The sequence below is a fragment of the Lipotes vexillifer genome, unplaced genomic scaffold (genome assembly GCF_000442215.2).
Source record: "Lipotes vexillifer unplaced genomic scaffold, Lipotes_vexillifer_v1.1 scaffold504, whole genome shotgun sequence".
NCBI classification, from domain to species: domain Eukaryota; kingdom Metazoa; phylum Chordata; class Mammalia; order Artiodactyla; family Lipotidae; genus Lipotes; species Lipotes vexillifer.
In genome coordinates this window covers 2,813,884-2,825,639 of record NW_006785225.1, presented here as the reverse complement: position 1 = coordinate 2,825,639, position 11,756 = coordinate 2,813,884, and the positions used below count along the sequence as shown (strand labels likewise).

The 11,756-nt window shown below is 40.2% G+C and overlaps 1 protein-coding gene across 2 annotated transcripts in view; it reads right to left on the bottom strand.

Moving 5' to 3' along the window:
- Nucleotides 1-11,756, bottom strand: part of CDH11 (cadherin 11) — a 149,623-nt gene that overhangs the window by 26,159 nt on the left and 111,708 nt on the right. For both annotated transcript variants that reach the window (XM_007457320.1, XM_007457321.1), the window contains exons 7-8: nucleotides 8,355-8,542; nucleotides 1,146-1,399 (exon numbers count right to left, since the gene is read on the bottom strand). In XM_007457320.1, coding sequence (XP_007457382.1) covers nucleotides 1,146-1,399; nucleotides 8,355-8,542 — 442 coding nt within the window. The remainder of the gene's footprint in view (nucleotides 1-1,145; nucleotides 1,400-8,354; nucleotides 8,543-11,756) is intronic.

Sequence of the window (11,756 nt, the reverse complement as noted above, 5' to 3'; positions counted from 1 at the left end):
GCAACTGAGAGTCTGATGAGAAGGGAGAGTAAGAGAAAAAGCAGGAGACGAGCAGGAATTGCGGGGGGAGGGGCTCGAAGAAGAGCCAAGTAAGAGAATTGAGACTATTTTGGAGTAGGGGACAATGGGAAACAATTTGATCAATGATTATTTTTGTCGTTGTTGCTGTTTAACTGAAGTATGATGTGATGTTTGGATGTGCATTTTAAAACAATCAGTCTGGCTACAGGATGACGGAAAGGTAGGTGAGAGATCAGGGGCAGGGGGACCATGAGGAGGCCGAGGAAGGAATCTAGGCAAGAAGGGAATTAGGGGAGTGGCCATGGAAAAATAAACACCTGCTAGAATCCAGTCCAGGGCAGGTTTCAGCCAACTTTACATTTCTGCCCTATATGGACATGCCTTGAATCTGTGACTCAAGCCTCCTTCTCAGCCTCTTTCTCATCACCCTCTCATCTTCATGATCAATCTCATTGGTCATTAGCTCAGGTTGGGGAGCAGGGGAGGCAGGGTTCTGAATGGCTTTTCTAGCTTTCTTGTCTAAGTCACAAAAGTATATTTGTGATAATAAAAGCATCCTAAATTTGAGGGGCACTTTGTTATCTCTTCAAAGTGCTCAGCAGTTAGATAGATAGACAGGGCTTGCCTTCGGAGCCTCTGGTTCACTGTCTGTGTCTCTTTGGTTAAGTCACTTTGCCCTGCAGAGCCCCAATTTCCTCTTAATTTTAGAGATAATAATTCCTAGAAAATAACGTTGAGGGGATAAATTGGATTATATATCTGACACCCCTAGTACAGTAACTGGAGCACAGGAAGGTGTTCAATAAATTAGAATTACTGTTATTATTTCACAATCATTATTTATACTTCACCACAGTTCTCTGAGACAGGCAAAGCTTAGGGTTACATCACCTAGTATACATTGGGAAATCTGCTCCAGAAATTCTGGAGCTTGAACAAGTCTATCCAAAGAGTTGGTGCAGAGGTGGAGTAGAACTCATGTCTTCTAAGTCTTCATCTTGTTTACATTGAATGATATCTTGGACCTTTTTTGAGACTGAAGGACCTGGTTCCTATAGGGATTTCCTAAAACCTCTTGCCTCTGGAATTCCCCATCCAGGTTTTAAAAATAAATTTCTCTGTACCTTATCGGGCTATTGGCAGCATCAGGGTCTTTGGCATGCACTCTCCCCACCACAGTGCCAGCAGCTGCATTTTCTTGGACTTCATGGATATAACTTGGGGCCAAGAACATGGGAGGCTCATCAGCATCTTCCACTGCAATCTTGACCGTCACGGTGTCTTTGAAAGGCCCGTTGCTGATGAACTTTGGGTCGATGTGCACGTTGGCTGCCTCTACCTTCAAGCTGTATGCTCTTTTGGTTTCAAAATCTACAGGCTGGCAAGAAAGAAGAGAAGATTGACAACCAATTCCTTGAAAGAATAATGGAAAAGAAAAACCTGATTGTTTTATAGGGCACCATGAATAGTTGTTCAAAGAGAGAAAATCAGTGTTTATTCAATATCCAATGACCTGAGCCATTTGGTTAGAAAATCAGACAAATCAATTGCTGAAACTTGGAATGTGCTTAATGGGTAATTCTAGGAGCATGACAGACACAGAAGGACCACATCATCGAAAGTGAACCACATTCTACGAACACACTAAGGCTGCCCAATTCAGTCACTAAAATCATTTAAGGAAAGGAATTAAGACATTACAAAAATAAATGTTATAGCCCATTCTGAAAAGTACTAAGAATCTTAGTAATAAAAATAGTCAATGAATTTCAGGCAAAGAAAAAGCAATGTCTTGTTAGATGACTGCTCCCCTCCACACATACACACTTCTGGCTTAATCATATTGATAGTCTCATTTTTAAAGTTTCTGACCATGTAGCATTTCTCAAAGTCTGGGACCCTTACCAGCAGTGACCCATACACTGACTTAAGGTGGTTTATGGGTAATTTTGCGTGGGTGGGTTTTTTGAATGGCATTACCCTAATTACTGATCCTATTATTTCTTTTCCATTTCTTCCATTCCCAAACACGTCAAGGATATCTCAGTATACTGCTAACTTTTAACATTCCTGTTATGCTTCCTGATCTCCCTTTCAAGAGACTATGATATAACTCTCTAGCTAGAATGTAATGACATGGTTTTGTTTTGACTGCATTCATTTTTAGGTTACCTCCTACTTATGGCAAGTGATATAGTACAGTGTGAATACTTCCCTGTTAAAAGGATGCATATATGTAAAAAAAAGTCCATTTAAAGAAAAACAATTATAAACAATATAGATTTTACACAGATGTGAAAAAATATTAAGAAGCAGCATTTGAAAGGCTGTCATTTTTAAGAAATTGATGGTAAGCACTCCCTAAATCTGAAGGAGACAAGGTTCTGTGAATCAATCAGTAAAGGGTGAAAAGTAAAATTATAGAAGAGAAGCAAGCCTTCCTGCCTAGGAAACAGAACTTTCTAATTAGCCCTCTGGATGATACTGAACTCCCAAATGTTTGGAAAGAGTTAGGTCTTTTAAGGCTAGCATCTGCCTGCCATGTTGTCATCATCTGCCTGGTATTATTTTGAATGGGCATATAATCATAGGGCTTAGTCCTAACCTAATTCTCCAGCACTCTAAACTGAGGATGATTCCAGTTTCAGGAAGGTTAAACGCATTCAACACCCTTGACACGTTTTCCATCATTTTTCCACCCCCATCTCCCCAGAGTCAGAGAACACTCCCTTTTCCTGAAGCAAAATATGTCACCAGCTGCTCTGTCATTCCGGACTCAGCAGCATCTTTGTCCTTCACTGGGTTACTGAGCAGCAGAAAGAAATGATATTTATAGGCTGAAGGTATGAGACTGCTGCAATTCCTCAAGAATCTCTGCGATTATTAGACAAAATTAAAACATGAATATGATATTCTGAGACCAGGTAAGAAGAAATTTTCTGATCTCAGATAGCCTGTTGATTCTCCTAGAACAGAGAGTTTTGAGCTTGATTTAGACATATACCTAAGGACCCAGAGCATTGTTTCCACTGGAAAGCCTTGTTGTCGTTGAAGCCAGTATAGTCATGCTGCAGTTTGACTGATACTTTTTGAATCTCAAGCGAAGCTCCCCAGATCTTTGCAAGTGTTTGTCTGGGATGCCCTTTCCTAGTTTGGTGAGATTTTACTGTCTTCTGGTGCTCATCCCAGGCTTGTGAAGTCCTCGCCATCTCCCCCAGACAGATTTGTGTGGCCCCTTAGTTGCCCATCTGCAGTCCTTCATCCCCCACCCCAGCTAGGTGAGGGGCATCCCAAAGGACTACTGAGTCTTGTTGATCTTTGCCTCCCCAGTGCCCAGTAATGACCATACCAAGTGATCACATGTACCAATATTTGCGACTGAATGGGAAGCAGAGTTGATGGATGGACAACATTTAAGCATTTGCCTACAATTTATTCCCTGCCTCCTTCCAAAAGGGATTTAAGGTAGTTTCCCATGTGAACCTTTATATCCGTGTTATGAGTAGTTGAAATAAAGCTAAATGAGGCAACATACTACATAAGCCATAAAAATCTCAATACCCCTGAGTTTACTAATCCCACCTCTAAAAATTCTCCCTGGGGGATTAATTCAACAGAAAACCCAAACAAACAATATTCAAAAATGCATGATGTTTAGATATCATAGAGGGAACAATATTCAAAAATGCATGATGTGGGCTTCCCTGGTGGCGCAGTGGTTGAGAGTCCGCCTGCCGATGCAGGGGACACAGGTTCGTGCCCCGGTCCAGAAAGATCCCACATACCGCGGAGCGGCTGGGCCCGTGAGCCATGGCCGTTGAGCCTGCGCGTCCGGAGCCTGTGCACCGCAACGGGAGAGGCCACAGCAGTGAGAGGCCCGCGTACGGCAAAAAAAAAAAAAAAAAGCATGATGTTTAGATATCATAGAGGGGTTATATTTAATCATGGGAAACATACACACAAAACACCAAATCCAACTGTGAGGTTTTATTAAGGAAATAATGGTCCATCAATAGGATGGGATGTTATGTAGTCATTAAAAATAATTATGTATATTATATAGCAGCATGTAAAATGTTTATGATGTGCCATTAAGTTAACAAATCAGATCACCCTATGACTGCAACTGTTTTAAATGTTACATATCCACATCTATATACACGTGGACAGAAAATATAAAGAAATAATCAGGCATAAAAGTGGCTTTATTAAAATTATTATTTAAAAAATATTTAAAATGCCTTCTAATGCTGTTCTCACACTGCTTTACAGGCAGTTTTTTGTTTGAAAGTAAATACCTCAGAGTGGGAGGGAGGGAGACAAAGAGGGAAGAGATATGGGAACATATATATATGTATAACTGACTCACTCTGTTATAAAGCAGAAACTAACACACCATTGTAAAGCAATTATACCCCAATAAAGATGTTAAAAAAAAAAAAAAAAAAAGAAAGTAAATACCTCAGAAACTGTGCCGGGATCTCTCAGTGATAATGGGAGTCCCACTCGGTCAAAGGTGCTGCACGATTGGATTTTCCTCCCCAAGTCTACCAAGCCACCTACAAATCTCATCTTTATTTTGCTAACCACACAGAGATTGTCTCAATATCCTGAAGGCAGCTTCTCTCTCTCATGCACCATTATAATCCTGACACCTACTGTGTGTGACACAGAGTACTCAAGAAATATTTATTGCTTTCTAAGTTATTCAATAAATGAATGACGCTAGCTCCTAAATAACTCTTGAATTCTTCACCTTTACCTCTTCTGCCTTCTTCAGGTCTTTGTAATTTCTCCCTTGCATTCCAACAAGATTTCTTCAACTGGTCCCACTGTATCCATCTCAAAACCCTCAAGACTGAACTTATGCAAGTTTCTTAACTGTGTCCTATTTCCCTCAACACCAGTCCTTCATGAGCTCATTTTCTCTGACCTTCCTCTCCTTACCTATCTGGTAATTTCCTATTCATCTATGAAGGCTCAGCTCTAGACCTGCCCCCTGTAAGCAGTCATTCATGACCCATAGTCACAGATCTTATCATACTTTATCACAGTTGCTTCTCAGCTGGGGAGTGATTTTGCTGTACCTCATCCCAGGTATGTTAGGTAATGTCTAGGGCTATTTTTAGTATCACAACTGGTGGGGCTGGATGTGTGCTTACTGACATCTAGTGAGGAGAGGCCAGGAATGTTGCTGATCACCATACAATGCATAGCCCTACAGCAAAGAATTCTCTGTCCTGAAATGTTAATAGTGTCAAGGGTGGGAAAACCCCCTCTATGTTAATTGTCTTTTTGCTTTTAACTGTCCTGTTAAATTGTGATCTTCTTGTGACCCGGACTCTGTTTCTTCAGTTTTAAAGTGATTTTTTTTTTTTTTTTTGCGGTATGCGGGCCTCTCACTGGCCTCTGCCGTTGCGGAGCCCAGGCTCCGGACGCACAGGCCCAGCGGCCATGGCTCACGGGCCCAGCCGCTCCGCGGCATGTGGGATCTTCCCGGACCGGGGCACGAACCCGTGTCCCCTGCACCGGCAGGCGGACTCCCAACCACTGCGCCACCAGGGAAGCCCTGTTTCTTCAGTTTTAGATGCCCAGCCTCTCACAAAGGGTGTGCCTGACAAATAATAATAACTCAATAACTCTTGATAGAAAAAGGTTGAATGAATTAAGGAATAAGTGAAAAAACTATATTAAAAATATTTTTAAAAGACGAAAATATTTTCACGGATCTCTCTGTATCTTTTTATATTATTAAATCATATATATAATGATTTCTATAAGGGTCCATCATTTTACTCTATTAAATTCACCTCTCAATATTTTTTTCCTGCTGGACAGTTGGAACTTTGTGTTATAAGCTTAAGCAAACGTTCTTTTACAAATTAAAAAACATCTTACTCTGTTTTAAACCTAAACATCAGTGCTTTATAGAAGATTATTCCTTTGCCCGGAAGAAACACATTGAATTGGGGGAAAATGTTCAAATTAATCATATGCAGTGAGCTCACGTGCGATGTGTTAGTTCCATGGGGTGATTTACATGTTTCAGATTTTAGAGACACAGTGTGTGTTTATACCCTGAATACAGTGAAAACAGGTGACAACCTAAGCATAACCAACTACCCAATTACTTGAACAGCAAAGGATGGGAAGCAGGAATCGCTGATGTCACTGCTCATATGTCAGTGGCAGGCAGGAGGGATAGAAATGTTAACTAACAATGCCAGTTGACAGCTCTATGCTATACATAGTCACACAGCTACTTTTCCAGAGGAGAAACCAGAAGAAGTGATTACCCCAGCCCCTTGTGGCTGGTAATTAGGCTTCTGTGGCTACACTATTCATCATCACTCATGTTGACTTTTCCAAGTATCCAGAGTTCACCCTGACTTCCATATTCTTTTATGACAGTCACTTCTACTTTCTCTTTGTTTGGGTCCCCTCATAGTTCCCCAAAACCTAACAATGCTTCCTTATGTTGTGAAAAGTCAGCTTCCTAGAACACCTCTCTCCCTGCTCTCCTTACTGAAAGATTCCGCCCACGCCTCTCCCTCTACCCCACCCTTGCCTCTTCTCCAGCTACTGGCCTCTTTATTGACGCGTCAAATTAATTTTTTTATAAGTGTTCCAGGCCAATCTTTTCCATCACACCAAGGAGCTTAATATTCATGTTACAAAACCAAGTTGAAAATGAATACTTGATTAAAACCAAGGTAATCCCATCATCCAATTCAGATTTAATACTCCATATACTTTGATGATGGAGAAGTGTTGATTTCTCAAGTGGTAAATCAGGGGTAAAACCGTTTTAGAATATACTGTAACTGTTTCTTTACCTGAAAGTGAATCAAATCTGGCTCTCTTCTATAACCCCTTTCTGGTCCGTCTATTTGCAAAATGTCTTGAGTGGGAAGATGTTCTAGAATACACTAAGTTTGAATTCCATGTCTTTAAATTACTAGCTGTGTGATTACAGCCGGGTCAAATTATTTAATCTGTCTGAGCCCCAATCTCCTCACAATTAAACTGAGGTATCATTGCTGACTGGGATAATAACATCTACTTTATATGATTTTTATCATGTAAAATAAATGAATGCTTATAAGAGGCTCAGGCTTTGGCCAATATTTAGAATTGAGTAAATGTTAGATTTTTTTTTTAAACCAAACAAGAACAAGCAATAATCTCATTTTTGTAGTGAATTAATCTCAGGGACACATTTTTAGCAACAATTTAGCTGACTGTGAGGGAAGGCCCGTTATTATTGCTTATCAGGTTCAATTCTGAGGGAAAAGCAAGCAGAGGTTTGGTTTTAAGTTTCAGAGAAGACCCAGCAATGTAATGGACCTTGGATGTTTGAGATAAGAAAAGTTCCAAAGAGCCTATATTAACAGACTCAGCTTGGCAGAGCTAGAGAGGGAACTTCATGTATGCTCAGGGCTCTCTGTCCAAAATCTAGATTTATCTAGCTATCTTTCTTTCCATGGGGAAACTGTGCCAAGTCATATAAGAACTAACCAGCAATCTCAGGGCAGGTATTATCACTCCCTCTTTTTTTTTTTCCAGTTTTATTGAGATATAATTTACATACAGCACTGTCTAAGTTTAAGGCGTATAGCATAACAATTTGACTTTCATACATCAGGAAATTATTACCACAATAAGTTTAGTGAACATTCATCATCTCATATAGATACAAAAGAAAAAGAAAAAGAATTTCCTTTTGATGAGCTCTCTAAGGATTCACTCTCTGAACAACTTTCTTATATAACATACAGCAGTGTTAATTATATTAATCACAGTGTACATTGCATCCCTAGACTTATTTATCTTATAACTGGAAGTCTGTGCCTTTTGATCCCCTTCATCCAACTTCCCCTCCCCCCACCCCCCACTTCTGACAACCACATATCTGATCTCTTTTTCCATGAGTCTATTTGTTTGCTTGTTTTTGAAGTATAATTGACCTACAATACCATCTTAGTTCCTGGTGCACAACATAGTGATTTGATATTTCTGTATATTTCAAAATGGTAAGTCTAGTTGTCATCTGTCACCATACAAAGATATTACATTATTATTGACTATACTCCCCAAATCATACAAAAACTAACCATCAAACTCAGGCAGGCATCATTGGCCCCTTCTGCCAGCTTCCTCTGGAATACAGTTCTGTTATCTCCCCAAAGCTCAGAGTTTAACTGCAAAGTCAGGTCCAGCCCTCAGTTGTCCATATTCTTCTTTCTTTAGCCTTCAACTCCCTGTTTCCAGCAGCGGTGCCTCAGCAAGGCAGGCCACAGCACTGCCACATCTGGTTCCTCACCCTAACTCACCTTTTTCAGTTTCACCACACCCTCCTGTGTTTCATAGTCCGTTGTGATTTCAAACAATTCCATCCCATCTCCATCAACAATGTTGTATGTGACTAAGCCATTTTCTCCAATGTCTGGGTCTTTAGCCTTCACTCTTCCCACTTCCTCCCCGGGTACAGCTGCTTCTGACACAGACATCTGGTATACGCCTAGAAGAAGAAGACATCTATTTTTATTTTCCCTTTTGTTTGGCAGCTGTAAGACTTTAGATTTCATTGAATCTCAATAAATTTCTCAAAGGGTTTGACATTGAACTTTCTATTGATTGAAAACATGAAAGAAGTGAATGGATGGGAAGAAGATCCCACATGGCTTGCTTGTCAAAGAAATGTTTTCTGCAAAGGATGATGAAACAATATCAGGGTCCAGGGTGGTAGGGTGGGGTCACCCGTCACATGTGAGAGAGGAAAACAATGCCCAGTTACATTTCCCATCAGGAACTGTTGGAGGGCCATGTATATCTTCACACATTCAAAAAAATCAAAACTTCTTTTTACGTCTTTGGAATGGTCCGTAAGTTAATTCTAAGGCTCACATGTGGCACTGCCAGGTGCCCAGAAAAAGAACACCTTTCCCTGTTTAAAAGCCTTCCGTAACTCCATATTTATTTTAAAATCAAATGCAAGTTGTATCCTTCATGGTCATGATCCTTCCAGCTGTATATCTGACTTTCTTCTTACTTTACCTCCTTCACCATTTGATTAACTGATACCTTATATGGAAAAGCTTCTCATAGTGTGACATTTCCATATAGATTTGTTTAACATGTATCAGGAACCTAAGATATGCTAGGCACTGTCCTAGCCTTTGGTGACTCAGTAGTAAATGAAAGAGTCAAGATTCTTTCCTCATTCTAAAGAGAAAAAACCCCAAATGTATGCATACGCTGATATCATTGCTAAGAAGGAGAAAAATAAAGTGCAGTGAGGGACAGAGGATAATGAAAGAGGGTAAATGTGACTGTATATAAATGTATGTTGTGTGTGAGTGTGTTTGTTCATGTGAGTGTGTGTGAACGTCCCCTGAAAGGACTGGGCCAGACAAATCATGTGAATACCTGGGGATAAAAATTATAAACAAAGCAAACAGCAAATTGCAAAAACGCCTGAAGTGGGAACACAGTGAATACATACAGAACAGCAAGACCACAAGTGTGACTGCAGCCTTCTGGTAGGAGGTAAGGGTATATAGGGAGGCTGGGGCCCAACTGTGCACAAAGGGCATTGCAGGAGATGGAAAAGACTTCAGGTTTTCTTTAAACTTGGTGGGAAGCCACTGAAAGGTTTTCAGTAGAGAAGTGAGATTTGAGATAATCTTATTTGCATTATCACAATTCAGAAATATTCTCTGCGAAACAACATAGAGAAGCAAGGGTTGGAAACCTGGCCTCTACCACTTTTAAGCCAAGTGGTCTTGGGCAAGTTACTTAAGCTCTTTAAGCTTTAGTTTCCCCTTATGTGGATGTTATCAGTTCTAATAGTCTGTCTGTACTTATCTATTGGGTTGGCCAGAAAGTTTGTTTGGGTTTTTCTATAACATCTTTTAGAAAAATCTGAATGAACTTTTTGGCCAATCCAATATATTGTTTGCCTGTGAATACTTTCAGTTCAGACCCATATTTAACTTAAACACACCATGCCCTCCATGATAAAGGACAAGTAGGAGGTGGGAGTCTCTGCAGATAATTGCCAATTTACATGAAGGTTTAGAAAAACCTACTCCCAGTCTTTGTCAAGTTCATAGCTGTAAAACTGGTATCTTCACAGTAGTGATGTAACTTTACTCTATGATCGTATGTGAGCAAGGGCATTAATCACTACCTGCTAATAGTCCTGCATGGCCTTTTCCATCCAGCATACCAGCCAGCTTTAGAGTGGATAATGGAGCATGCAGTTTCTTAAGGCTTAAGCTTATTGGGGATGCTGAACCTTGTGGCTGACCAGGCAAGGCAGTCTTCATCTCTTTGGTGACTTTATGAGAACTGGCTGTTGCCTTGTAATCCTCTATCTCAATGTCTCCCTTGCATAGATTGTTGTCTTTGGATTCCTTTGAGTGACCATGCATGGTGCCTTCCTGGGGCCATACTTGGTGGCCTTCCCTGTTCTCTCATTTATAAAAGTGCCATCTCTCTGGCAATAAACTCACAGTCTCTATCAGCTACTCTCCTCATTAGTGAAGAAGACAGTTTCATGGTGAACTCCCCATGAACTAGCAGCGGCAGCATCATTACGATCACACTGTACCTCTGTCTATACTTATAATGTATACATAACCAGATTTGTGTACAAAATCTGGCTTTGCCATATCCTTCGGGCAAGTTACTGCACCCTTCATGGAACTCAGTTTTATCTGTAAAATGGAGGCTCTTGTAGAGATCTGTAATAGTAGTAACTATTCTTAAAGGATGGTAGTTGTTGTAATTATAATTATTAATAATGACCTTTCAAATCATTTTTTCTTTTATTTCCTGCTGCAAGCCTATCGATTTTGTAGAAGGACCATAATCCCCTAGATAATATTGATAATAATGGCTAACATTTGTTGACAACTTATGCCAGATAACATTGTAAGATTTTACACTAGCTCATTTAGTTCTAATAACATCCTATTAATTGAGCCCTGTGGAAGATTGTATTTTGCAAAAATAGTCCAAACAGTATCTCCAAGCCCACATGCTTTTCTTTCAACGTGACTTTAACAGTCCTTCCCTTGAAAGGTGGGGTCTACAAGAACTCCACTTACATTTGGGCAGTCTTATGACTACAGTAGAAATGATGCTATGTGATTTCTGAAGCTAGGTCACAATATGCAATACAGTTTCTGCTTGGTGTCCTTGGGGCTCTCTTCACTTTTAGAACCTATCCAAGCCACTCCTTTGAGGCTGATATGAAGGGGAACCAACAGCCAACATTAACTTGCCAGCCATGTGACTGAGCCATCTTGGAAGTAGATCTTCCAGCCCCAAACTGTGCCAGTTGATGCTATGGAAACAGAAACAAGCTGCCTCCTTCAGGTTTTGCCCAAATTGCAAACTCATGACAAAAATAAACGATTATAATTGTTTTAAACCACAAGATTTGGGGCAGTTTGTTAGGTAGCAATATATAACTGATTCAGGTACTATTACATATCCAGGTTAGAAATGAGAACACTGAGACAGAGAAAGGTTAATTAATTACTACATCACATCATGAGCACCTAGCAAAATGGATATTCCGTTCCCAGGGTTGTAGAACATTTTATGTCTCCACTTTCTCCCACTACCTCTCCTCCACTTAAGTTCTTTGTTGTCTTGTTTTTTGCAAGAATGATATAAAGAGCCTCCATTTTTCTAGATTTCTTCTGGAAAGTTGAGTACAGCAG